This window comes from Hemiscyllium ocellatum, chromosome 7 (genome assembly GCF_020745735.1).
Source record: "Hemiscyllium ocellatum isolate sHemOce1 chromosome 7, sHemOce1.pat.X.cur, whole genome shotgun sequence".
NCBI classification, from domain to species: Eukaryota; Metazoa; Chordata; class Chondrichthyes; order Orectolobiformes; family Hemiscylliidae; genus Hemiscyllium; species Hemiscyllium ocellatum.
In genome coordinates this window covers 105,888,007-105,915,253 of record NC_083407.1, presented here as the reverse complement: position 1 = coordinate 105,915,253, position 27,247 = coordinate 105,888,007, and the positions used below count along the sequence as shown (strand labels likewise).

Sequence of the window (27,247 nt, the reverse complement as noted above, 5' to 3'; positions counted from 1 at the left end):
CATGAAGTCCCTGCTTTGCAGGCTTCTCACGGATGCTCACTCTGCTTCCAACGCCTTCACCAGTTCGGTGTCTGCTGCAGCACACCCCACAGCAGGTGACAACATTTTGGTGTTCCTAGGGCAAGTCACCCCAAGTTCTCATTGTATAGCTCCACAAAGTGAGGTTAAAGTTGAACAATGTATGCATTATATAGTGAGTATCAAGAAATGACTTTGTGCTTTGAAACGTTATATGAACAAATGTATTATGACACAGAGTTGAGATAATGAGCAATCTTTGTCATACTCATGTATCTGCACATGAAGAAAATGCTGATCCCGTGCTATGGAGGGAAGTGACAGCTGAAAACAGTTAATGAGAATGTTCATTTCCAAAGGGGACATTTTCTCAGGCCCCAATTGATTTCCAATGCCCAGTACACTCCAGTTAATGGGCATCTAGATAATAGGAAATGTTCATTTAAGAAAAACATTTGTTTCCGTAGCAGCTCTCAGTTCATTTTCCATATAATGTCAAGTGTTTGCATTTTAATGACTGAACACTTCAGTGTCTTTCTTGCTACAACAGTGAAATTTAGTTTTAAAGATAATCTTTTTCATCTTAACAGTTCACAAAATAAATTTGTAATCGTACATGTCATAAAAGTCAGTATCAGCATGCTGCTTTTGACTCTGGGATCTTACATTTATACTCATCTGGACCACATGTGAAAAATTCTGGAGTATTTTTGTTGTATTCTTCTTGTGTTACTTTCATAATATCATATGGTACACATGAGATGGTGCCAAATGAAGGAAGGAAAGGCTTACATTTCAATAGCACCTTTTACAACCTGAGGTCACCCTCAGCACTTTGCTGGCTTGGAAGTTCTTTTAAACATAGTCATGGAAGTCGCCTTCCGTGAAAGGGAAGTTGGCATCTAATTTGCATACAACATGTGTTAATAACCAGATATTCTTTTTAAATCACTGTTGATTGAAGGATTAATATCAGCCAGGTCACTGGGGATATCTCCCCGCTCTTTTCAAAATCAGTACTGTGGGATCTTTGATGTTTACCCAACAGTGCTTACGGGACTTCAGTCTCATGCCTTGTTCAAAGAAATGGCATCGCTGACATGCAACACTCTCAATAATTCAAGAATACGTCAAAATGTAAATTTCATGCTAAATTCCTCAAGTTAGTTTTGTACACACGAGCTTTTGATGCCAAAATGTGCTAGTAAAAAGTGTAACATCATTCAATAAGTCACATGAAACACCCTTTTATTAACTGTGCCCACATTCAAAACACTGTCAGTACTGCTACCTACATGAATCCTACATGGGGAGTCTCCCCTTGTAAAACAAGACATTTGACTTTTTATTTCTTAGAAATAAGGTGCTCTGCTGCCTTTGTGCCGTCCATCACTTTTCACATGCTCTCGCTGTACCATTGGACAGGATTTATGGCCCATTCCTTCTTCCCCCCCCCCCCCCAATTTCAGCAGCAGTACTCTAACTCTGCTGCCCCTCCAGATTTAGCAAACTCACCCACTTTTTATTGTTCTTCCTGCCCCATTCTGCCACATTTCTGTGCCTTTCCTATCTCCACTATCTACGCCTACTTAGTCAAGGACCTGCCATCAAATACACCATTTAGTTTTGCCTATCTCATGGCTCTTTCTTTCCCACTTTTTCTGCAGTCTCCATAACTACCTCTTCTGAAGCTGAGCTGCTACTGCCAGTCTCTGCCAAATGACCTCTTTTTGGCAACTTATTGTTAGAGGAGAAACAGAAGCAGATTGCTCAATTGAAGACTGAGACACACTTGTGTGCGCACATGCATCTTTTTAAATTAACAATATTGCATGGAAGAAATAGAGAAGGGCAAAGGATGAGACGCTCTCTGAGAAGGAGACTGGGCAAAGAGGGCAGAGAGGTAAGACTGAGACCAATAAACTGGCACCAAAGAAGAAACAGATAGATAGGGAGACAAAGAGTAAAGGCATACGAGAGTAAGTGGAAGTTGGAGGGCGCAGGTGATAGCAGACATCAGTTAGAAATCACAAGATAAAGGAGAGTTTAAAATATGTGAAAGATACAATCTTTGCTATGAGAAGGTGTATGGAGGAATTATGATGTAGGTAATTCAAAGAGGCAAGGTGATAGACAGAATGGGATGTTTAGAAAGCAAACTTCAGAAATCTGACCCTAATACTTGTGTAAAGTCCTGCCCATTATGTGCAATCTGTATTAAACATATTTTGTGTAACACTTTACTTGTCATACGTAGTTCAGTATACCCTGCAAACTATAAAGGTGTGCACTCAATACAGTGAGCAGAGGCATAGGAAATCTTTATATATACACACTACAAATGTCTAGCTAAATCACTGTGGCAGTTGCCCTTCCATTCTGCAGACCAGACCATTATAAGCGGTTATAATTGATCTTGCTCACATAATTTGTATTATAAACTGGTCCCCACTGACTGCATTTTACTGCAGAAGTAATCCTGTTGAACATTCATTTCACATCTTTGAAAAGATGCACAGGAACCAAAGGCAATCTTGGAGTCTTGGTTAAGTATACAGCTGCACCTTGATGCTCCTGAGCACAGTGGTAGCATCCCCACTTCTGGGCCAGAACGCTTAGGTTCAAGTCCCACCTGCTCCATATATATATCATAACATCAAGTCATACAGCCAAAAAGAATGTAAACAGACTTTTCAGTCTAACCAGTCCATGCTAAAACATAATCCCAAACTAAACTAGTCCCACCTGCCTGCTCCTAGCCCATCGCCCTCCAAACCTTTCCTATTCACGTAGTAACCCAAATGTCTTATAAACGTTGTAATTCTACTCACATCCACTACTTCCCCAGGAGGTATATTCCACATGTGAACCACACTCTGTGTAAAAAATTTGCCCTTCATATTTTTTTCAAATCTCTCTTCTCTCACCTTGAAAAATGTGCCCCCTAGTCTTGAAATCCCCCATCCCAGGGTTAGGACAACTACCATTAACCCTACCTATACCCCTCATTATTTTCTAAGGTCGTATCTCAACATCCTATGCTTCAGTGAAAGAAGTCCCAGCCTTCCTTTTGTTGGAACAGGTTGATCAAAAATATCTACAGTTGCTCCGTCACAACATTTAATGAGATTGGGTTAGGAGTGAATCCACAACAAAATGCATTTCACCCTTGATGGTTGAGGGGTCAAGTCCATGTCCAGAGACATGAATGTAAGATCGAGGTTGGCATTCCAGAGCAGCAGTGAAGGAGTACTACACTGTGGGGTGTGCAGCTTTTGGATGAAATGTTAACTGAGACCCTGACTTACTTTGCAGATAGGTGTAAAAGGTCAGGGTCAATATTCATCCCTTAATCGACATGAGATACATGCCGTTTGTAAGGTTTGCTATGCATAAATTGACTGCCGTGTTTGCCAAAATTAAAACAATGCACGTCCAACTGCGTCATAAACACACACAAAAAAAATACCTTTTCTCAAATCAATTTTGATCTTTTTTCCTTGTTTCTTGGTCGCAACTCCCCCAAAGGGTGTTGGCGAAGATGTTTTCTTTGACACTATTGAGTGACTGTTACTCCTCGAGTGCTTGGGGCTGCTGATCTGTGTTGAAATCAAGGGTGAGTTGCTCTCTGGGCTACTGGGATAAACCAAGTCTGTTGGTTTGCTGGAGGGCTTTGACCGCAACAGAGGTGGAACCATGGCTTTGGAATCGTCTTCATGGCTGTGAGCAGTGAGGGGTCCAATTACAGACTTTTCATAGCGATCCCTGTTATAACTTGGAATTATCTGGAGCTGGACAGTAGGCAGCTGCATGGCATTACGAAAAACCTCTTGTGCTCTGAAATTCAAAACAGGATTTTGAAGTTACACTGCGTCATTGAGGCCTGAGGCTCAAACAAAATGGAAATGCCCCATGATGTCGATGCCCTCTCCACACCTCGCACCACCCAGACAGAAATTACATTCAAAAGGGGCTGAGCAGTCTTTCATCTTAGCTATGAGCCAATTGCTACAAAGTGCACAAAAGCAGCATTCAGTAGAATCATGGAATACTTACAACAAAGGAAAAGAGGCCATTGAGCTCATCGGGTCTGCATTAAATCTCCGAAGAGCATCCACGCAAACTCAAAGCCCCCACTCCATCCCTGCATGGGTTTTTTTTTACCATGGCTAACTCACTTAACCTGCACTATGGTGCAATTTTTAGCATGGCCAATCCAACCAACCTGCACTTCTTTGGACTATGGGAGGAAACCTGGAGGAAACCCATGCAGACACAGGGAGAACATGCAAACTCCATGGAGTCACCCAAGGCTGGAATTAGACCCGGGTCCTAGGTACTGTGAAGCAGCAGTGCTGACCATTGTGCCACCGTGCTGACCTAGTGGTTTGTCCTGTACAGTTTTTAGCCCTTCCTAACAAAGAGCACATCATTGCTGGCTTTGGGACCAACTTTTATGGCAGAGTTGAAACATGAAGTACAACAGCCTGAGATTGCTGAACACAGGTCCAGGCTGTGCCATCACTCAAGTGTACTACTGAAGCAAGGCAACAGAATTTGAAATTTCTTTCTACACATCTGATTGATAATGTGAGCTAAAATGGTTAAGTTGTTACCTACTCTTTCAGGAGGTGTGGGTGCAACTGCCAAAAGTCAGCATTTGTTGCCCATTCTCAAGTGAACTCAGTGGCTTGCTGAGGGGCAATCTTAGAGGATAGTTAAGAATCGGCCACATTACCGTGGAACTGGAGTTGAGAGTGTGGTGCTGGAAAAGCACAGTCAGTCAGGCAGCATCTGAGAAGCAGGAGAATCGATGTTTTGGGCATAAGCCCTTCATCAGGAATCAGAGTCACATGAAAACCAGTTCAGGAAAGAGTGGTAGAATTCCTCCCCTAAAAGTGAACCAGATGGGTTTCTACAACAACTGAAGATCTTTCAATACCAGATTAACTCTCCAGCTTCACATGTGGGACTTGAAGCCACTCTTCAAATAATCTCTGTATTGTTATTCAAGTTACATTATGACTGCATCGCTGCTCGCCTAATGGGACAAAAGGCTGCACTGACCTGGCTCGCATGCCCCAAAGGAAGTCTTCAAGATGATTATATGAGTTAATAGGTAGGAGTAATGATCTTTGGGTGCAAGTCTCAGAACAAAGGAGCATCACCTTCAAAAAAACTGGCCTTTCAGGGATGAATTTAGGTAGCACTTTCACACAGAAAATGGTAGAATTCAAAAAGTCCTTCCTCATGAAGGATTTATGCCTGACGCGTCAATTATCCTGTCCCTCGGATGCTGCCTGACCTGCTGCGCTATTCCAGCACCATACTTTTTGACTCAGACCTCCAGCATCCTCAGTCCCCACTTTCTCTCAGAAATAAAAAAATAGTCAAGGACAGGGTGAAAAACGTCAAAACTGAAAATGATTGAAAACACTGGCCTTGCGTAGGAATCTATGGTCACAGAAGCAAGCTGAGTAAACAGAGTTTAGGTACAGGACAATCATGATCTAATTGAATGGCACAAACAACTGAGGGAACTGAATTGACTGACATATCTGATGGAAAAATGTGGTGACATAACAAAGGAAAGCACAACTCCATTTAAAGGGTGGCTTGATGCATACGTGAGGAGATGAAAAGAGAATTGTTAATTGAGTTTGGAAGAGACATGTTCAGTTTTTGTTTTCTGTTGAAGATGTCAAATCAACCACGCCAAAATCCATGTTGACAAATCCAGAGACAATTTTTGAGAATACATTGTCTAATTCTCACCCATCAAAAACACCAAAGATGATGTCATAAGTTTTACATCCTCCCAACTGCTATTTTGGTTCAAAACCCTGAAGATTTGAGAGAACTCATACGCAGTCACAGCTCGCAAGGAAAACAAGAGAGTAAAACAGCAGTTGAGCTAAATAGGAAAGTGGAATGAGGCCGGAATAAAATCAGCCATGATTCCACTGAACAGCAGTGTGAGCTCAAGGAGCTGAATGGCCTTCTGCACGGTGGCATAGTGGTCAGCACTGCTGCCTCACCGCACCAGGGACCTGGGTTCGATTCCAGCCTCAGGCGACTGCCTGTGTGGAGTTTGCACATTCTCCCGGATTCTGCTTGGGTTTCCTCCAGGTGCTCCGGTTTACTCCCACAATTTAAAGATGTGCAGGTTAGGTGAACTGGTCATGCTAAATTGCCTATAGTGTTCAGGGATGTATAGGTTAGGTGCATGAGTCAGGGCAAATGTAGGGGAATGGGACTGGGTGGGATACTCTTCAGATGCTAGGTGCGGACTTGTGCCGAAGGGCCTGTTGCCATGCAGTAGGGATTCTAATTCTAATTCTGCACTATCTCATAAATTGATCAAACACATATAGTGGTTCAGAAATGAATAGTTACACTTACTGAGCAAATGTTCTGTCCATTAAATTGTTGTCGTTAATTTTGATGATGCACTCATTCTCTTGGAGTAAGCGTTCTCTTTTTGATCGGCTGTTCTCTTCAATACCACGGATACACAGACCAAGGAATCTGGAGGACAAATGACAACAAAAAGGTGTGTACAAGATTTGGGGGAAAAAAACTGCCACTTCCTCGACAGAATTGACACCCCAGCTCTCCATCGTAGTTTTTGCAAGGTAGCACTCCCACCTCCGAGTCACAAATTTTTCGGTTCAAACCACATTTCAGGCTTTGAGCACACAAAACCAAACTAATATTAAGGTGCAGTAGCACCACCTTCTTCAGGGCAACTAGGGATGGACAATGACTACTAGACCAGTCAGCTGAGCCCACATTCCATAAGCAAATAAAAATTAGTACTGAAGGGACTTACACTGTTGAAAGTGCTTACTTTCCGAGACATCACCTGTTTCCTGTCACGTGCCACTAATATTATTTGGCATGCAAGTAGCCCAGTTTTGTAACTCACCAGGTAGACACCTCATCTTTTAGCATGTCTGATACAGCTGTTAGCATGCCCTCCTGCAATCTTCATTGACTTAAATGAAAGCACCAAATTAATGCCTCTTAGATTTGATGATAACAGAAATACAGGTAGGTGAAAAAGTTGTGAAAAGGACATAAAGAGTCTGAAAATGGATAAAAGACTGGTAAAGTGAGTGGGTAAAAAGTTGGCCAATGGGGTGCAATGTTGAATAGAGTGCACGTTCCCACTTTGTAAGAAAAACAGAAAAGCTGCATTTACTTAACTGGAGAGAAATTGCAGAATTCTATGAAACAGAGTGACCTAGGTTTCCTGGTGCACGAATCATAAAAGTTAGTATGCAAATACAGCATTTGATTAGGAGGGTAAATGGAAAACAAAAGATGAGGAGTTTTGCTGTAATTGTACAGGAAGATGGGTCAGCTCACATCTAGGATCATATGTATAGTCTTGGTCTCCTTAGTAAACAAAGGACAAAGTCGCATTACGCGATTTTCCTGTTCTTCGATGCTGCCTGATCTGCTGTGCTTTACCAGCACCACACTCTCGACTCTAAAGTCCAGCATCTGCAGTCCTCACTTTGACTTACTTCAGGGAAGACTCACTCAACTGATGGGATGAAGGGGCTATCCTATGAAGAAAGGCTGGATCTGTATCCATTGAAGTTTAGAAGAATAAGAGTTGATCTTAATGAAACATACGATTAGATTAGATTAGATTAGATTAGATTACTTACAGTGTGGAAACAGGCCCTTCGACCCAACAAGTCCACACCGACCCACCGAAGCGCAACCCACCCAGACCCATTCTCCTCCGTTTACCCCTTCACCTAACACTACGGGCAATTTAGCATGGCCAACTCACCTAACTTGCACATGTTTGGACTATGGGAGGAAACCAGAGCACCCGGAGGAGATCCTGAGGATATCTGAAAGGGAAGCTGAAAAGAAGGTTCCCTTCCTGGAAGGGACTTTTACTCAGGGAGCCAACTCAAAAATTAGGGCTCTCCCATTAAAGATGGACATGAAAATTCTGTTCAGTCAGAGGGTCAATGGAATTCTTTCCCTAAGAGAGTTGCCCAAACAAGATGTTTAATATTTTTAAGTCAGATTTAGAAAGGCTCCTTGACTGTCATGGGTGCGTATGGCTATGGGGGTAGATAGGAAAGTGGAGTTCCCACTACAATTCAGTAAACCATGATCTTGTCAAATGGTGGTGAAGCCTGTGGCTCCTCCTAATTCATATGCTTGTACCATTCTGAAAAACAGCAGGGGAGATATCCCCAGAGTCTTAGTCAATATTTACCACTCATTCAACAAAACAAGGCTGATTATCTGATCTTGAACACATTGCTATTTATGAGAACCTACTGCGGGAAATTTGGCTGCCATGTTTCCTACATTACAACACTGACTGCACTCCAAAAATACTTCATTGGCTGTTAAACACTTTGAAATATCCAAAAGTCTTGGAAGCACTATACAAATGAAACTTTTTTTTAAGCACAACCATTCACAATTGGCAAGCTCAACAAAAGACAACAGTTGAAAGACAAGCTTGGTCTTTCAGCAAATTGCTTTGGAAAATGATACTGCGTCACATCAAGTATTTTGCTTTATATCTTTCAAACTGCCTAAATGAGTTTATCATAATTAAGTTCAACATACCATCAACTCCATATACTTTCTGATCCAACAACTGTCGCAAACCCCACTTTTATTTCGTACAATATCAAATAGATTCAATCATTTCCTGGTGTGTAAAATTTCAATTGATTCAACTAATGCCCATTCACTTTCACTGTATAATGAATCCAACTTGCACTGCAGAAAATTTTCTGCACCAAAGCACAAAGCATTCTTTAATTATCCACACAGCAGAATAAATATAGTCACTCCTCTACCAAATCTAATCTAAAGTCAGCAGGTCATTTTATAGGTGTAATCAGTTTTGTGTAAAATATGTTTCGGCTAAGTGTTTTGGTTGCTTTTTGTTTAGATTGAATTGCTGAAACAAAAATGATTAAATGGACTGAGGTATTGAGATTACACATTGGCTGTACTGCTTCAGTATTTTGTAGAAACCCTGACACAAGCATGAAATGGAAATCTTGTCATGCGTTTTTAAAATTCAAACGTACATCCAAAATTCATGACAAACTGATTACAAACCCTTCACTATCCTGGTCAAAACACATTTTAAGATGAAGAATGATAAAGACCAAATGATGTTCACTACTCCTACCCTTGCAACACCCTTCCAACCCCCAGCAACCCACCCCGACAGCTCTCCAAACTATCATTACAGTCTTGCCCTGAAGGAAGTGACTTATAGTAAGGTGCATTACTATTAATATCAAATTCTCGACAACAGCTCATCAAACTCTTCTCTTTCATGCAGTTAAAACCCCAACTTTCATCCCTGCAACTTTGGAAGGCAGTTTCAATGGCGTGTGGCTTTCAGCAGCTTTAGCAGATTTACAGCCAAGACAAGCCACCACATGGTCATTTTCCAACGAGCATCATTGGACACTGAAAAGCAGCAATTTTGTATGGCCGCACCTCCCACCCAGCCACTAAGACCCTCTACCCCAGTTCCACCAACTTTCCCAAACCCAGAGACCAAGTAGAACATCCCCATCCACCTCTGCCATCTCAGGTGAGTTCAGTTGTCATGTTCGGCAAAGACCGGTGATGAATTCTGCCCAGCTCAGCACTGAACAAGGTATTTGGTGGTAACCAAGCCATTGGTGAAGTTTCTCCTGATTTCACAGACAGAATTATTTTCTGGAAAGATGAAAAAAAAATTCCCATCCTAAGTTCCTCTGTACTGTGCCCAACCACCCCTATATTTTGCAGCATTCAATCATACTGGATTGTAAATTTTAAGGTTTATTGCAGCTATTGGTAAATATTCTGCTTTCCTTGCACATAGGAAAAATCAAAGGCATGGAGAATAGACTGCCAACCAGATTATGATTTGTATTTCCTGGCCAAGTTCTGAAATTCGACTCCATGCAAAATGTTAAAAATAATTCAAGTGGCTAAACGGCTGCATTACTTACAGACAGCTTTGAGAAAGAAAGTCAACCTTTTTAAGACCCGGGTCAAATAATATGCGTAAAGATCTTATAAAGTTAAGTCTATTATTAAATTATCGCATCATAAACTTATAAATCCTAATTTAAACATTTATAGCTCACAGACCATTGCATCCCAATCTAATGAAAAGAAGCATTCAACTGGACAATGTCATAATTCAAATTAATGAATAGATGGCATCTTGCTGCAATTCAACTTCCCCTTTTGTTGGAAAATCTCTCATGTCCTGAACGGTCCACAGAATCTTGATTTTAACCCAAAATGCCTATGCTGTTATACGTGCAGGCACTGAAATGAGACAATGAGATGATATTGTGAAGACAAAGCATTCCTGTCCTTATCTTTAAGGAACCTCAATCAGTCGGATACGCATGCTGCATTGATCCTACTCTGTCGCATTCTCTTTCTTTCTACTGGAGGCTGGAAACAAAGGGGAGCAGAAAGAGATACTGCACTGTCGGAGAATAGCTGAAAACAAGAGAACATGTGGAACCAGTAGAGAAAGAAAAATAACAGGGAAAGAAGAATAGAAAAGTGAAAGAAAGCACTAGATTGAGACAGAATGAAAAGGGTTGATTTGTCAAAGAAACAAAGGAGAGCAGAAAAGGAAGGCATGACAAAAAGGATAGAAAGAGAAACAGATAATGTGTAAGTAAGAAAAACAGTAAACAGAACTCAATGAACAAAGTGTGAGGGAGCCAGAGAAAAGAGTTGGGTTGGTGGTGACAGGTTTTGGGTGAAAGGGAAGGTGGGCTGGTCAGATATCAAAAAGGATAAAGTCATAAGGGAGGTAAGGGTTGGGACTGATTCGGGAAATGGGCAGAGCGGGTACAGAAAAGAACGAGGAGAACTGCAGAAAAAGGAAGGGAGGGCCTCATAAAAAGGGGAATGACTGGGGGAGAATGTGATGAAAGGGTGGGGTGGGTGGGGAGATGGAGGGGAAGGAAACCAGAGAAGGGGAGCAGGCAGAGGACTGGGGTAAATGCCGGGTGGGCCTGGGGAGGGAGGTGGGTGGGAAGGGCGCTGTCAGAGAAAGGGAAGGTGGGGGTCGGCAAAGAAGGGAAAGTGCAATTGGAAAGGAAAGAAAAAAAAGTGAAAGAAAATGTTTTTAAAAAGATGAGAAGTTAAAATCTCGACATTCATGTAGGCTAGGGCCTCTATTTCAGGGAGTATCAAGCACCATGATCACTGATGGAGCACACGATTGGAGAAAAGGAAACAGTGAACTAAACAATATTATTCAGGTCACTTCAGTGCTTCAAAGATATTAAATTTCCACAAGAATTTATTTCTTCAAATGGGAACCAACTTATTGCTGGAATTTTGAAAAGTTAGGAACTGCCATGAGTTTACAATTCAGTAAACCTTTGTTCTGAAAGAGCAGTTAATGTGGACACAACTATTACATTAAGCATCAACTTTTCCTACTTCAGTGGTACTTCCAGATTCCTTTTCAATGAACAAAACCAATTTTTATTCTGGAGTTAAAAGGAGTTTTATGCCACAAATCCAGCCTAACAAAAGCCTTTTCACGAAAATGTTTTCATAAAAAAAATCACTGGCACGCTTACACTCATAGCCTATTCCAGCTGCAGTATAAACTTTTTCCAGTGACTCTCTACACTTTTTTTCACCATGACTCCCCTCTCCTGGAGGGCTAACCCAAGTTAGGATTATATTTCCCACAGCAATTGGGGCAGTGTCCGATTCCTTGTCTACTCGGGCAGACTTAAATGTTGCAATCAGCCAGTAATGGTCTAGCAGAGGAGAAAGTGTGTTGCTGGAAAAGCACAGCATGTCAGGCAGCATCCGAGGAGCAGGAGAATCGATGTTTTGGGCCAGAGCCCTTCATCAGGACCTGCTGTGCTTTTCTAGCAACACACTCTCGACTCTGATCTCCAGCATCTGCAGACCTCACTTTCTCCTAACAATGGTCTAGCAGTCCACTTTGCACCACTGCAGACAAAGTAGACTCTTTCTATACTGCCACATTATCAACTATGACATGCATCACAATAGAGTACAATCACATGACGACTTCCCAAATAGGGATAGCTGGAAGTGGCCATCAGAGTAGGATGCTAACCTCACCAACTCAATCATATGTGTTCCTTGACATGGGCAGGCTGCAACATGAGAAGGTTGGTGGAGGAACCGGAGAGGAAGCCACCCTTTATCATGAACCTAACAGAAAGGCATAGTTTAATCATGACAACCTCATCACTTCACATGAATTTGCTCCTCCTGACAGCTTTAAAGCCTACCTCGTCTGTTAATGTGTGCACAGTAAATCAAGTGGATTTGATACCTGTATTGAGGTGCTTTCATATATTGATACAATTGAGAAGCCAAAATATCAGCGCAAAGGCTGTCTCAGAGAACTCAAGGTAAGGTTTGGGTAACTTGCATAAATCACAGGTTTCAGGGGTGGCTAAACTGTGCAACACAAATGTAACTGCACCACCTTATGGTTTAATGCTAAGCAAAATTCAATTTATGCCACATTTGAAAGAAACTCACTGTGGGCGAAAACTACCGATGGAAGCAAGTCAAAGTTATTTTGATACTAACATTAAACCAGACACATAGACCTATTGGCCCATGGTAGCACAAGACCATAAAACATAGGAAGATAGGCCATTCAACCCATCCAGTCTGCTCAGTCATACCATGAGATCAGGGCTGATCTGATAATCCTCAACTCTATGTCCCTGTCTTTTCCCCATTATCCTTGATTCTCTTACTCAATAAAAATCTGTGTTTCATTAAAAATCCATAAAGCCCCAGACTTCTTCAGTAAAGAATTCCCCAGATTCACTACTCTATCAGAGAAGAAATTCCTTCTGATTGCTGTCTTAAATGGATGACCCCTTATCCTGAGGTTAAACCCTCATGTCCTAGACTCATGTCTCACCAAGGTGCAAAGGTCCCATTCTTCAAAACACCAAAGTCCAACCTACTTAACTACACCTCCCAGGAAAATTCCTCCACAGTAAATCTGAATGTTTGGCAAAAACCTGCTTTGTGAAAACACTGACTATGACAAATTCACCCAACAGTGCTAACAAATATTCAAACATGTAGTGGATTGTTAAGGTTCTTATGTTCCTTTCCTATATTTTTCCTTTCCAGATAGTGCAGTATCACTGTTGTGTTATCACCTTTAAATATGCCATTGAGTGAACACTTGAGCCAAGGACCAGGATGACACCATCTGGCCAGTAGCCATGAAGTCGTCCAAACAACAGCTTGCTAGACTACGTACATTGAATAACTCCACAAATACTGGCATCCTGTCACCAAGTTCACACGTGCACAATACATGACACTGACCCAGCTAGTACCGAGCCAGCTCCTCGGGTGAACAGAATCCCTGACACTCCTGTTTACATCTGTTTGCCAGGACTCCATGATTGGACCAAGTTAACGACCCATTCAGGGAACTCACATTCTATGAGGTCCACCTGGTTAACCTCACTTCAGTCATAACATACATAATTTGTTCTTAAACTGCCAGTTATCAGTTTGTCTGCCAAGTAAACCAGGTTGACATTTTCAAGTAACTTGAACCTACGCTACTTACCAATCCAGTATGAGACTGGCAATTCTAGGTTAAGGAAATGACAATCACTATGAAGTAAAATCCGTTCAGGCTAAGTAATCATTGTTTGTTTACAATTCATCCAAAATCAAACCAACAGATGGTTTGTTTGCATACTGACAGCTCGGAGACAGATAAGTCACAGCTATGGGCTGAATATTTTTTAAGGCATCAAGTCACAAAAATCTCAAAAAAAACACATTCTCAGTTCTTAGTTTGTGCTGAGTTAGTGTCTAGGGATGGGTGTGGAAGAGTGGGGAGGGAGCTGAGAGGAGGAGGAGGACCATTCAGGCCTGACATTCCTAATGGTCAATACACAGTAATACAGGATTCGAGGGCAACTGTAACTCTAATACTCAAACAGTCATCACCAAGTCACAGTTTTAATTCACAACTCAAGAATGACCACTTCAAAAGGTGGACTGAAGGGTTTATTACAAAAATGGCTTTGTACCTCAGCATGAGACACCAGTTAAAAGAGGGAACATGCTGGGTTTGTTTTTGCTTCAGGGGCACAGAGCAACTTCAGTCTCAAACTCATTGTGTGATACGAGGTTTAGAAATAGAGTTTGCTACCATGCTCTAGCATGGAAGAATCCTTCAAGGGGGTTGCAGTCTTACAGAGAAAGCAATTCGCACACGCACAACTTGACACACACAGGTAAAAGTTAAACATCTACAACTTGCATGATATGGTAAATGACTGAAGAGTGCTTAACAGGAACATCATCTGACAGAATTTGGAGTCTACAGATTGAGAAGGCATTAGGACAGGTGACCAAAGGTTAGAAATAGGTTTTTAAGGATCTTCTTGGTGAGGCAAAGATATTGACAAGGTGGAATAGCATAGCTGAGAGCGTAGGCAGCCACTGGTCAACTGATGGAAATCAGATGTGGAAGGAAGTATCACACCCTGGGGATTGCCCCCTTGGAGTGGTAGCACGACCTCAAGGTGGGTTGGACAGTTTATGCTGATTGACCAGTTGGCCAGGCTTAGATCAAGAACTCCCTATAGTGATTGGAACTAGGGTCAGGTGGATCTCATTGACTATGAGATCATTGATTGGGGTTGTTAACCTGGGTCAAACAGGAAGCTCTGGCTGACAGATATAAACAGGAGCTTCACACCTGCACGCACACAACATGGGTGCTGGGGTCAAAATAAATACTACCGCAGTTAGGTGATGGTGTGGGGGTAATTTTAAAAAAATAATTTTAAAAACCCCAGAAAAGTTCACACCTTCACACACACAACATGGATGCTGGGGACAAAAGTAAGCACTACTGCAATTAGGCAGTTGTGTGGGGGTAATTAAAAAGAAAAAAAGGATCAGGAGTGTCAGACATCCTGTCCACTCTGAGAGCTGGCTCTGAGGGAACTGGATCAGTGTCAAGGACTCTGCACGTGTAAAGGGTGACTTGGTGACGGGATACCAGCCTCTGTAGAGAAAAAAAATTAATATAAACAGGGGCTTCACACCTGCGCACACGCGCGCGCACACACACACACACACACACACACACACACACACACACACACACACAACATGAGTGCTGGGGAAAAATTAAGCACTACTGCAGTTAGGCAGTAGTGTGGGGTAATTTAAAAAAAAGAACAGGAGTGTCTGATCTCCTGTAGAAAACAAAGACAAACAGGAATGTCACACCTGCGCACACACACACACACACACACACACACACACACACACAACATGGGTGCTCGGGAAAAAATAAGCAATATTGCAGTTAGGTGGTAGTGTGAGGGTAATTTAAAACAAAACAAAAAACATGAAAAAGAAAAACCATTCAAAAAAGAAAAAAAAGAAAAAATTAAACAGGAGATTAAGATGCAGAGAAAAGAAAAAGAAAAACAAATGAACAGGAGATTCAGAAGGTCTCCTCAGTCTGAGAACTAACTTTGAGCTGGCTGGTCAGAGCCTATGTATCGTGCACATGTAAATAAAAAGTGACTTGTTATGGCATACCTGGCTCTGTGCAGTTATTTGAGACAGAGTAGCTTGTGTCATTTCTACCATGTACAACTGATACAGTAAGAACGAAACAGCATTCCCAGGTTGACCAAAAGAAGTGCAAAACACACAAGTTACAGTGTCATGAAGAATGATGAATGATAGACGTTTTCTAGCACCAATGTGAAAGAATTTCAGATCTGAAAGAGTCCGATTACACCGTGTTCGGGATGGTTCGGAGAAGAAACTGCTGCACAGTCTGAATGTGAGAGACCATATGCTGCGGAATCTTCTCCAGATGGCAGGAGGGAGTAGAGTTTGAATGAGGGGTGTGTGATGCAGTGTGTGGAGTAAATGTCTGTAATGGAGGGAAAAGGTGACCCCAATGATCTTCTCAGCTGTCGTCACTATCACTCCCCAAGTTGGTTAGTCCCAGGTACAAATGTAGATACCGCCCTTGTGCATTATGAAGGGAATGCTAAGGGAATGAAATTAGTTGTGTCGAGAGGGACAAATATTTCTATCAATACCTTAATAAAAACCGAAAGAACTGAAGATGCTGTAAATCAGAAAGAAAACCAGAAATTGCTGGAAAAGCTCAGCAGGTCTGCCAGCACCCGCACAGAGAAACGTTTCAATTGAGTGACCCCTCCCCTGCCTGAGGAAGGGTCACTCGACCCAAACGTCAACTCTGATTTCTCTCCACAGACGCCGGCAGTCCAGCTGAGCCTCACCAGCAATCCCCGCTTTGCTGTCAGTACCTTGTTCAATGTTAAATTGAGCAATGTGGTTGAAGAGGTAATGAGTTCAATTTTTCACTGCTCTCCCTGCTGTATCAAAAGAAATTTTCTCTGAGTGGTTTGTTTAAAATTTATGCCTACGCTTTCCTGGCAATTTGTAAAAGTTGTAAATGTAAAATAAATAAAAAAGTAATCCAATGTTTCAGTGATTGCAATATTTTAAACTCAGTCATTTATAGGTGAACTTCTGTGATTATTATTGATCATCTGTTCATTCTGGTCTATTACTGATCTCTTAGTGCTTCACCACTTTGCCCTCATTCCCTCCAAGGAATTTAACGTTAAACCTTTACAGTCGATGTACATTAGATGTAAAGCCAAAGGCCAGGAGTCTTATCATGTTTAAAACATATAAATACCCAGAAACTTAGAAAAGCACATTAGAAATACAAAGTTAACAAAGTATTAACATTTTCTATTTTCATTTCTATTAATAAGCAATCAACATAAAGGGTAAGACTTAAAATTTCCCATAAGTTCAAAATTTTAACTTATGGTTTTATTAAGCCATTCAGAATCCAAATGTATAAATCCAATGGGGAGCAATGTTTCTACTATTGTATTTAACACCGCAAAATATTCCAAGGCATTTCACAGCTGCATTATCGTTCAAAGTTTGACAAAAGGCCATTTAAGGTGATGTGAGGTTATCCAGGAACAACTTAAAGGAGGATAGCCAGAGAAGTGGAGAGATTTAGGCAGAGAATTAGGGGAATGGGAGTAGCAAACTAGCTCTTAAAGAGAGCCAGCATGAGCATGATAGAAAAAGGCTCTCCCTGTCCACCCTAAGTATGGGGACGGCAAACACAAGGGGACACAACTTTAAAGTGAGGGGGAGATAGGTATAAGACAGATGTCAGAGGTAGTTTCTTTACTCAGGGAGTAGTAAGGGTATGGAATGCTTTGTCTGCATCAGTAGTAGATTCGCCAAGTTTAAGTGCATTTAAGTCGTCATTAGACAGGCAAATGGACGTACATGGAATAGTGTAGGTGGGATGGACTTCAGGTTAGTATGACAGGGCGGCGCAACATCGAGGGCCGAAGGGCCTGTACTGCGCTGTAATGTTCTATGTTCTATGATAGGCCAAATGGCATCCTGCAGGTTTAACCATTCAATGATCCCACAGGGCTGGATTTTAGCAGCATGGAGAAGACCCCAGGGAAGGGTACCTTAGTGAACAATTGAAAACTTCTTTCCAACCTGAAGTCACGTACTTGTCATCTGCTGACAAGGTGTGAAAGGGGCTGGATGTTCCTATCCATTTGTCTCATGTGCATAAATCTCCTTTGGGATCCACTTTAATTAGCTTTGTCCCGTCACAGAAAGTACTTCTAATGTTGTACCTTTCCCAGAACAACTGTCACATGAATAACCTTAGCTTCTTTATCTACAACATCATTGGTCCTGTTGTGCACCTAGGCACACAAAGGCTAATGGAGGATTTTTAAAAATTGCAGATTACACAAAATTTACAGCACAGAAACAGCCCATTCAGTCCAACTATTCTCTGCCTGAGTTGATGATCCATGCAAGTATTCCCCCAGCTGCCTTTGTCTCATCTCATTCTTACACTTTCATGTGCTTAGCTAGTTTCCCTTTAACTGCATCCATGCCCCTAAAACTAACCAACCCAGTTGGTCAAAGCTAGAGGTCAATTGAAAGAAAGACACCAGAGACTGTTGGATAGTTATAAATTGATTGAAGCATATAGAATCAAGCCAGATAAATGGAGTGAAGACCGGCCAAGATGTGATAGCCTGGGAGAGTAACCATGATAATCTGAATGGCTTTTACTTGTCTCTACAATGTTAAATTTTCTGTGATGCTCTTCATTGATGTTCTGCAAATTAAAGCACCTGGCTTGTTCAAATGCCAAAGTCTCTCAGCATATTTGTTTAGGTGCCAAATTCGCGAGCAGTAATTTGTACAATGTGGAGTTCTTGCTGAGGGGTTCACACTGAGCATTAACTGTCTTCATTTTAACAGAAGAAGACCCTCCACCCAGTTTACAAACAAATTAGAATTGGCCCTCCATATAAATTCAACAGAATCCACACCTACCAAACAGAGAACTTGACTTCTGAAATACTTAAAATAAAAACCAGCAAAGTTACTATTTTCAGGCTGAGCATTAGGATAACCCGAAATGCACTGCATGGAAGAGTGAAGGGGGTAGATCCACACCAATTTTCAGAAGGAATGTTTGAAGGGGAGAAATTTGCAATCTGCAGGGCTATGGGGCAAGAACAAGGGCAGGATAATGAATAGGGTAGTTCTTCCAAAGAACAGAGACTGGTACAATGGGTGGAACCACCTCTATGCAGGGTATAAGATTCTATAATTGTGCTGTTTACAGAACTGTTCCTTCAGCACTTTGTGAAACAGATGAAAATACAAACCACAACTATGGAATGAAAGTAATAGCCAGTGGTGAGTGGCATGGGGAAACTATACACAGAACAGAAAGTATGGAGTCATTCAGTATGATGACATGCATTCATTAAAAAGCAGTCATGCACGATGACCCATTCGTGGGTTTTACTGGCTTGTTTCCCAAAAGAAAAATTAACCCAATGCACTTATATGGAGCTACAGAGGATTTACAGCCTAGAAACAGGTCTTAAGGCTGGCTCCATCTAACTCTTGCAATGGTGTTTTTGCTACAAATGAACCACCTCCCATCCATTTTCACCCAAAACCCATCAGCACACCCTCCTACTCCTTTCTCCTTCATGCAGTTATCAAGATTCTCCTCAAGTGCATCTGTGCTGTTCACCTGAAATGACTCAACGTAGGAATGAGGTTTCGTGTGAATCCCTCAGTCATTATCTTCTCTGGAATGCCCCTAGTTTTTGATTCTTCCATATCTCCTTTATGCCTATCCTATCAAATCCCTTCATAAAATTTTTAAAATCTTTATTCGGCTGGCCTTGGCCTTTTGCTTTTCAGAGCAAACTACCTCACTGTGTCCAGTCTTTAGCATGCAAGGTTTAAACAAAAAAAACTATGTTAATTTGAGATGTCTATCCTTAATTAAAGCGATGAACAATGGACTTGGGAGCAAATTTCCAAAGTCATTGTGCCTTAAATTGCTAATTTCACTCTTACAGCCTCTACAGGTAATTGCAGCAACAACAATCTCACTTGAGGCCAAATTGTTATGGACTAGAAACCAGTAACATTCTGTAAACATACATATTGACAAAGAAACAATGCTTTATCAATAAGGCCTGTAGCCGACCTCACTTTATTGAACCAGTGCTCAGCTGGAGAAGTACTCATGTTGGGAGTTGTATATCCAGGGCACCATATGGATCCTTAACCCAGGGGACACAATCTCTGTGTAGTTTAAGTATAGATGCACTCTTGGATACTTTACCTTCCACTCAGTGTAGAGTTGAAGGGTACTACATGGATTCCCAGAGGGCCACCGTCTCCAGAAAACTCCACCTTCTTTGTCAAATCACTGCCAAAAGAAAGACAAGATGGATGAGGTTACACCCAACAACAGCTGTGATTCAATGAAAACCACAGACTTTTAACCCATTCTCTCCAACAAGTAAATAGAATGGAGTGACTAGATTATAATGCATCTGTCAGGGCCTTAAGGAGAGTGAAGAAAAAGGATTCAAGTCACTCAAATGCAAATAAAAGGAACAAAGACCAGTGAATAACTATGTTGGTAAACAGCTAGGCATTTACAACACAAATGGGTGCAATTGAAACTATAGTTTTGATTTGCAGTCAACGTACTCAAAAACATGAATGGAGTAAAGTCTCCTTATAATGCAGCACCATGACGGAACATCAGCATTGAAGCAACAAGTGTATATGTGTGGCAAGGCAGACAGAAAAGTGAGGGAGAGAAAGGGGGTGGGGTGGGTGAGAGAGAGAGAGAGAGAGAAAGAGAGAGAGAGAAAATGCGGGGGTGAGAGACAGAAGGAGAGAGAAAGTGAGAGGAGGGGAATGATGGGAGAGAGGAGGGGGTTGAAGGAGAGGGGGAGAAAAACAGGGGATAATAGGTGAAGTGGAGGGGACAGACAGAAAGAGAAAGATGGGGAAGAGAGAGACAGAGAAGAGGTGTGTGTGTGTGTGTGCGCGCGCGCGCGTGAGAGAGAGAGAATGGGGTCGGAGAGTGACTAGGGAGGAAGAGACAGAAAAGAGGGCTGTGAGAAAGAGAGACAAAGGGGTGGGGAGACAGACAATATGGATGGAAGAGACGGGGGGAGGAACAAGGGGGGGGAGGAACAAGGGAGAGAGAAAAACAAGGGGTAGAGAGAAGCAAGGGGGGGAGAGGAACAAGGAGGTAGAGAAAAACAAGGGGGGGGATAAGAAAAATGAGGGGGGGAAAGAGAGACAAGTTGGGGGAGAGACAAGGGCGGGGAGAGACACAAGGGGGGAGAGAGACAAGGGGGGAGAGAGACAAGGGGGGAGAGAGACAAGGGGGGAGAGACAGGGGGGGGAAAGAGACAAGGGGGGGGAAAGAGACAAGGGGGCGGGAAGAGACAAGAGACAAGGGGGCGGGAAGAGACAAGAGACAAGGGGAGGGAAGAGACAAGGAGGGGGAAGAGACAAGGAGGGGGAAGAGACAAGGAGGGGGAAGAGACAAGGAGGGGGAAGAGACGAGGCGGGGGAAGAGACGAGGCGGGGGAAGAGACGAGGCGGGGGAAGAGACGAGGCGGGGGAAGAGACGAGGAGGGGGAAGAGACGAGGAGGGGGAAGAGACGAGGAGGGGGGAGAGACGAGGCGGGGGGAGAGACGAGGCGGGGGGAGAGACGAGGCGGGGGGAGAGACGAGGCGGGGGGAGAGACGAGGCGGGGGGAGAGACGAGGCGGGGGGAGAGACGAGGCGGGGGGAGAGACGAGGCGGGGGGAGAGACGAGGCGGGGGGAGAGACGAGGCGGGGGGAGAGACGAGGCGGGGGGAGAGACGAGGCGGGGGGAGAGAGAGGCGGGGGGAGAGAGAGGCGGGGGGAGAGAGAGGCGGGGGGAGAGAGAGGCGGGGGAGAGAGAGGCGGGGGAGAGAGAGGCGGGGGAGAGGCAAGGGGGGGAGAGGCAAGGGGGGGAGAGGCAAGGGGGGAGAGGCAAGGGGGGGAGAGGCAAGGGGGGAGAGGCAAGGGGAGGAAGAGAGAAACGAGGGGGGTAGAAATGAGGGGGGAACAAGGGGGGGACCAAGGCGGGGGAAAACGTTGGAGAAACCGGGGAGGGGGGCAAAGAGACGGGTGAGAGAGACAAGGGGGGGTAGAGAGAAACGAGCAGGAGAGAAACGAGTGGGGGAAACACGGGGGGGGGGAGAGAGAAACGGGGAGCGAGAAACGGGGGGAGGAGAAATAAGGGGTGGGAAAAACAAGGGGGGAAGAAACAAGGACGGGGAGAAATGGGGGGAGAAACAAGGGGGGAACAAGTTAGGGGAACAAGGAGGGAAACAGGGGGGAACAAGCGGGGGGGAAAGGGGGGGAAACAAGGGGGGGAAACAAGGGGGGGAAACAAGGGGGGGAAACAAGGGGGGGAAACAAGGGGGACAGAAAAACAAGGAGGTGGGAGAGAAGCAAGGGGGAAGAGAAAAACTGGGGGGGAAAGAGAGACGAGGGGGAGAGACAGTGGGGAGGGACAAGGGGAAGAGAGAGAAACGAGGGGGTAGAAATGAGGGGGGAACGAGGGGGGAAATGGGGGAGAAACAAGGGGCGGGAGAGAAACAAGGGGGGCAGAGTGACAGGGGGAGAGAGACGGGGGAAGAGAGAAAAGAGTGGGGATGAAACAAGTGGGGGAAACAAGGGAGGGAGAGAAACAAGGGGGGAGAGAAACAAGGGGGGAGAGAAACAAGGGGGGAGAGAAACAAGGAGGGAGAGAGGGAAACAAAGGGGGGGAGAGAGAAACAAAGGGGGGGAGAGGGAAACAAAGGGGGGGAGAGGGAAACAAAGGGGGGGAGAGAGAAACAAAGGGGGGGAGAGGGAAACAAAGGGGGGGAGAGAGAAACAAAGGGGGGGAGAGAGGGAAACAAGGGGGGAGAGAAACAAAGGGGGGGAGAGAGAAACAAAGGGGGGAGAGAGGGAAACAAGGGGGGAGAGAAACAAAGGGGGGGAGAGAGAAACAAAGGGGGGAGAGAGGGAAACAAGGGGGGAGAGAAACAAAGGGGGGGAGAGAGAAACAAAGGGGGGGGAGAGAGAAACAAAGGGGGGGAGAGAGAAACAAAGGGGGGGGAGAGGGAAACAAGGGGGGAGAGAAACAAAGGGGGAGAGAGAGAAACAAAGGGGGGAGAGAGAAACAAAGGGGGGAGAGAGAAACAAAGGGGGGAGAGAAACGGGGGGAAGAGGAAAACAAGGGAGAGAAACGGGGGGGAGGGAAACAGGGGGGAGGGAAACAAGGGGGGAGAGAAACAAGGGGGGGGAAGAAACAAGGGGGTGGGAGAGAGACAAGTGGGGTGGAGAAACAAGGGGGGAGAAACAAGTGGGGGATGAACAGGGGAGAGAAATTGGGGACAGAAACAAGAGGGAGAAGAAAAACAAGGGGGAGAAAGAAACAAGGAGGGAACAAGGGGAGAACAGGAGGGAGAAAAGGGGGAAACGGGGGGAAATGGGGGAAAACAAGGGGGGAAACGAGGGGCGGAGAAACAAGGAGGGTGAGAAACCGGGGGGGTTAACAATGGGGAGAGAAACGTGGGAGGAGAGACAGAGAAACGGGGGGAGAGAAACGGGTGGGGGGGGTGGAGGAACAAGGGAGAGGGAAAAACAAGGGGGAGAGAGAAGCGGGGGGGAGAGGAACAAGGAGGTAGAGAAAAACGGGGGGGGGAGAAAATGAGGGGGGGGAAGAGAGACAAGTTGGGGGAGAGACAAGGGCGGGGAGAGACACAAGGGGGGAGAGAGACAAGGGGGGGGAGAGAGAGACAAGGGGGGGGAAGAGAGACAAGGGGGGGGAAGAGAGACAAGGGGGGGGAAGAGAGACAAGGGGGGGGAGAGGGGAGGGGGAAGGGGGGGCGGAAGAGACAAGGGGGTGGAGAGACAAAGGGGCGGGAAGAGACAAGGGGGGAGAGAGGCAAGGGGGGAGAGAGGCAGGGGAGGGGAGAGAGGTGGGGGAAGCGAGGCGGAGGGGAGAGAGGCGAGGGGAGAGAGGCGGGGGGAGAGATACAAGGCGGGGAAGAGACAAGGGGGGGGAAGAGACAAGGGGGGGAAGAGACAGGGGGGAAGAGACAGGGGGGGGAAGAGACAAGGGGTGGCAGAGGTGGGGGGAGAGGCGGGGAGAGAGAGGCAAGGGAGGGGAGAGGCAAGGGAGGGGAGAGGCAAGGGAGGGGAAGGAGGGGGAGAGGCAGGGGGGTGAGAGGCAGGGGTGTGAGGGGCAAAGGGGTGAGGGGCAAAGGGGTGAGGGGCAAAGGGGTGAGAGGCGAGGGGATGAGAGGCGAGGGGGGGAGAGGCGAGGGGGGGAGAGGCGAGGGGGGGAGAGGCGAGGGGGGGAGAGGCGAGGGGGGGAGAGGCGAGGGGGGGAGAGGCGAGGGGGAGAGTCAAGGGGGGAGAGAGGCAAGGAGGGGGAGAGGCAAGTGGGGGGAGAGAGAAATGAGGGGGGTAGAAATGAGGGGGGAGGGGGAAACATGGGGGGGACCAAGACAGGGGAAAACGTTGGAGAAACAAGGGGGGGCAAAAAGACGGGTGGGGGGGGTAGAGAGAAACGAGCAGGAGAGAAACGAGTGGGGGAAACACGGGAGGGAGAGAGAGAAACGGGGAGTGAGAAACTGGGGAGGAGAAATAAGGTGTGGGAAAAACAAGGGGGGAAGAAACAAGGACGGGGAGAAACGGGGGGAGAAACAAGGGGGCAGAAACAAGGGGGGGTAAGAGAAACGGGGGGGCGAGAAACAAGGGGGGGTGAGAAACAAGGGGAGGTGAGAAACAAGGGGGGCAGAAACAAGGGGGAGAAAAAAACTAGAGGGACAGAAAACCAAGGAGGTGGGAGAGAAGCAAGGGGATAAAGAAAAACAAGGGGGGAAGAGATACGAGGGGGGAGAGATGGGAGGGGGAGAGACAAGGAGAACAGAGAGGAACGAGTGGGGTAGAAATGAGGGGGAACAAGGGGGGAAACGGGGGAGAAACAAGGGGTGGGAGAGAAACAAGGGGGGAGAGAAACAAGGGGGGGGAAGAGAGGGAAACAAGGGGAAGAGAGAAACAAAGGGGGGAGAGAAATGGGGGAAGAGGAAAACAAGGGAGAGAAATGGGGGGAGAGAGAAACAAAGGGGGGGGAGAGAAACAAGGGGGGAGAGAAACAAAGGGGGGGAGAGGGAAACAAAGGGGGGAGAGAGAAAAACAAGGGGGAGAAACTGGGGTAAAGAGAAACTTGGGGGAGAGTAACGGGGGGAGAGTAACTGGGGGGAGAGTAACTGGGGGGAGAGTAACTGGGGGGAGAGTAACTGGGGGGAGAGTAACTGGGGGGAGAGTAACTGGGGGGAGAGTAATTGGGGGAGAGAAACGGGGGGAGAGAAACGGGGGGAGAAAAACACAGGAGAGGAACAAGGTGGGAGGGAAATGAGGGGAGAAGAAAGGCAAGGGGGGGAGAGACAAGGGGAGAAGGCAGACAAGGTGGAGAGAGTGACAAGGATGGAGAGAGAGAGAGAGAGAGACAAGGGGGTAAGTGAGAGACACATGGCGTGGGAGATCGAGAGAGAGAGAGAGAGAGTTGGGGGCGGGGGGGAAGAGTGGCAAGGAAGCAGAAAGAGTTTAAGAGACGAAGGAGTGGAAGAGACTGAAGGGGGAAAGAGTGAGAGAAAAACATGTTAATTGCACAGCTCTTTCACTTTTAGCAGCAAAATGCACAATTACCATTTTTATAAAATATGTTTCAATGTGTGAAGTGATATAATGTTACATAGATGTAGTTTGCATGATTGTTAACATTTGAACCTGTTTCTTTAATTTAGGATAAAATGGCTGAGTATGACCTATTATGAACTCAGCCTGACAAAGAATTTCAGTGGCTTGGTTATTAAAGAGGTCATTAAAGGTAGGCTCAGGTCATATTAATGGGAGGAAAGTGCATGATATTCACACCAATGCAACTTTGCTGATTGACCTTTCATCTTCAAGTCACAGTGTGCTTGGTTTTGTGAAGTTATGTAGTCAACTGTCTACTTATTTTAAAATTTGCATGGAGTTGGAGATCTAAAGAATAGGTTATTAACAGTTCAACATTTATATCAGACCTGAATGATTTAAATTGTAATGGAGCTAGTCTTTGGGAAAGTAGAAGTCTACAGTAAGCCATTTTAGGATTGGATTGCGGGTCTTGTTTAGATTCTGAGATCCTTATCAGGTACGTTCATTTAGAGAGGTGGAGGGTGAAGAGAGGGAAAATCTCTTGAGGATGGTAGCTCACACTCAGATTAAAGACACCAAGTTTTATAAAAGGGGGGTAAGCAGAGGGTAAGCCTCACCATGAGCTTGGGGAGGTGATGGTCTAGTGGTATCATCACTGGACTGTTAATCCAGAAATCCTGGGGACACAGGTTTGAAACCTGCCGTGGCAAATGGCAGAATTTGAATTCAATAAAAATCTGGAATTAAGAGTCTAACAATGACCATAAATCCATTGTCACTAGATATAAATGCCTCTCTGGGTCACTAATGTCATTTAGGGAAGGAAACTGCCATCCTTACCTGGTCTGGCCTACATGTGACTCCAGATCCAAAACAATATGGCTGACACTTAACTGCCCTCTAGACAATGAAGGTTGGCCTAGCCAACGATGTCCACATCAGTGAACGAATACATTTTTTAAAAATTAGAAGTCAGTTCGGGGATTGGAAGCTTTCTGGCTGGTAAAGGAAGCCAGCCAACAGGAGCTGAGAATGGCTTTGGGTTAGTTTCTGGGGAATGAAATGCCCATTTAAGTGACTAAGAAAATTATAACCATGGTGCAGATCTTCCAAATGCTTTCAACGAGGAACGGGTGATCTTTTCTCCAGTTTAAAGTATGAGTTTCTACTGAGGGGTGTTTACACAAAAATTGCTTTAAATTTCTTTGTTACTGCAAAAGTCAACAGATTCGAAACATTATGGAGTCTTCTCAGATGGGCTATGAAATTCAAATTATTTTTTAAAGTTCTCAAGGATCACAACAATATCAAAGAGTGTTGCAAATCCTTCACCTCCTCTGGAAGGAAAGTGAATGATTTGAGTGGGTGAGTTGTGAAAAGCCACCCAATTGTGGGATTGTTTTATTGTGCACTTTATTGTCCTAGAATCACAGCTAAGCCAGATTCTCTCTCCCATCAGAGACACATACTCAGACTGACACAATGGGATTCACAAGGCTAAGTTCTGGTTGATTTGTCCCCTCGATATGCCAGGTATGCAAAATCCAATTGTAGCATACGTGATCTGGGGCTCACATGACAGACTAGAAAAACAGCAGCAAGACCTTCTGGGTTTCACCCATCAAAACTGCAACATTAGGAGCACTTCCTGTACATTACATCACTGCACAAGATGTATAGGAATGGGATACCTTTGCTGATGGATCAAATAGATCAGTACATTTCCTGATATGCTTAAACACTGTATCGGGAAAATTATAATGGGTTCAACCTGTCCTGGATAAGTAACTCGGGATTATGCATGAGAGAAAAGGAAAGAGGAAATCAAGGGGCAAAAAGACGTATAGAGTGAAGACTGAAATTTATACCTCTTTTAATGTTTCTTAAAGGTTTTTAAAATCCAAACAGCTGGAAGGTCACATGCCCAATTGTGGGTCTGTATTGAATTAGTGACTCAGTATTGTGGGGACACTGAAAACTACATCAACTCATTAGAGCGAAGGCAATAAGCTGAGGTTTC

The 27,247-nt window shown here is 44.7% G+C and overlaps 1 protein-coding gene across 3 annotated transcripts in view; it reads right to left on the bottom strand.

The window, feature by feature from the left end:
• The window catches only part of LOC132817259 (partitioning defective 3 homolog B-like), a 993,739-nt gene that overhangs the window by 531,096 nt on the left and 435,396 nt on the right, over window positions 1-27,247 (bottom strand). For all 3 annotated transcript variants that reach the window (XM_060827625.1, XM_060827628.1, XM_060827626.1), the window contains 3 exons: window positions 19,814-19,900; window positions 6,421-6,546; window positions 3,488-3,855 (listed from right to left, as the gene is read on the bottom strand). In XM_060827625.1, coding sequence (XP_060683608.1) covers window positions 3,488-3,855; window positions 6,421-6,546; window positions 19,814-19,900 — 581 coding nt within the window. The remainder of the gene's footprint in view (window positions 1-3,487; window positions 3,856-6,420; window positions 6,547-19,813; window positions 19,901-27,247) is intronic.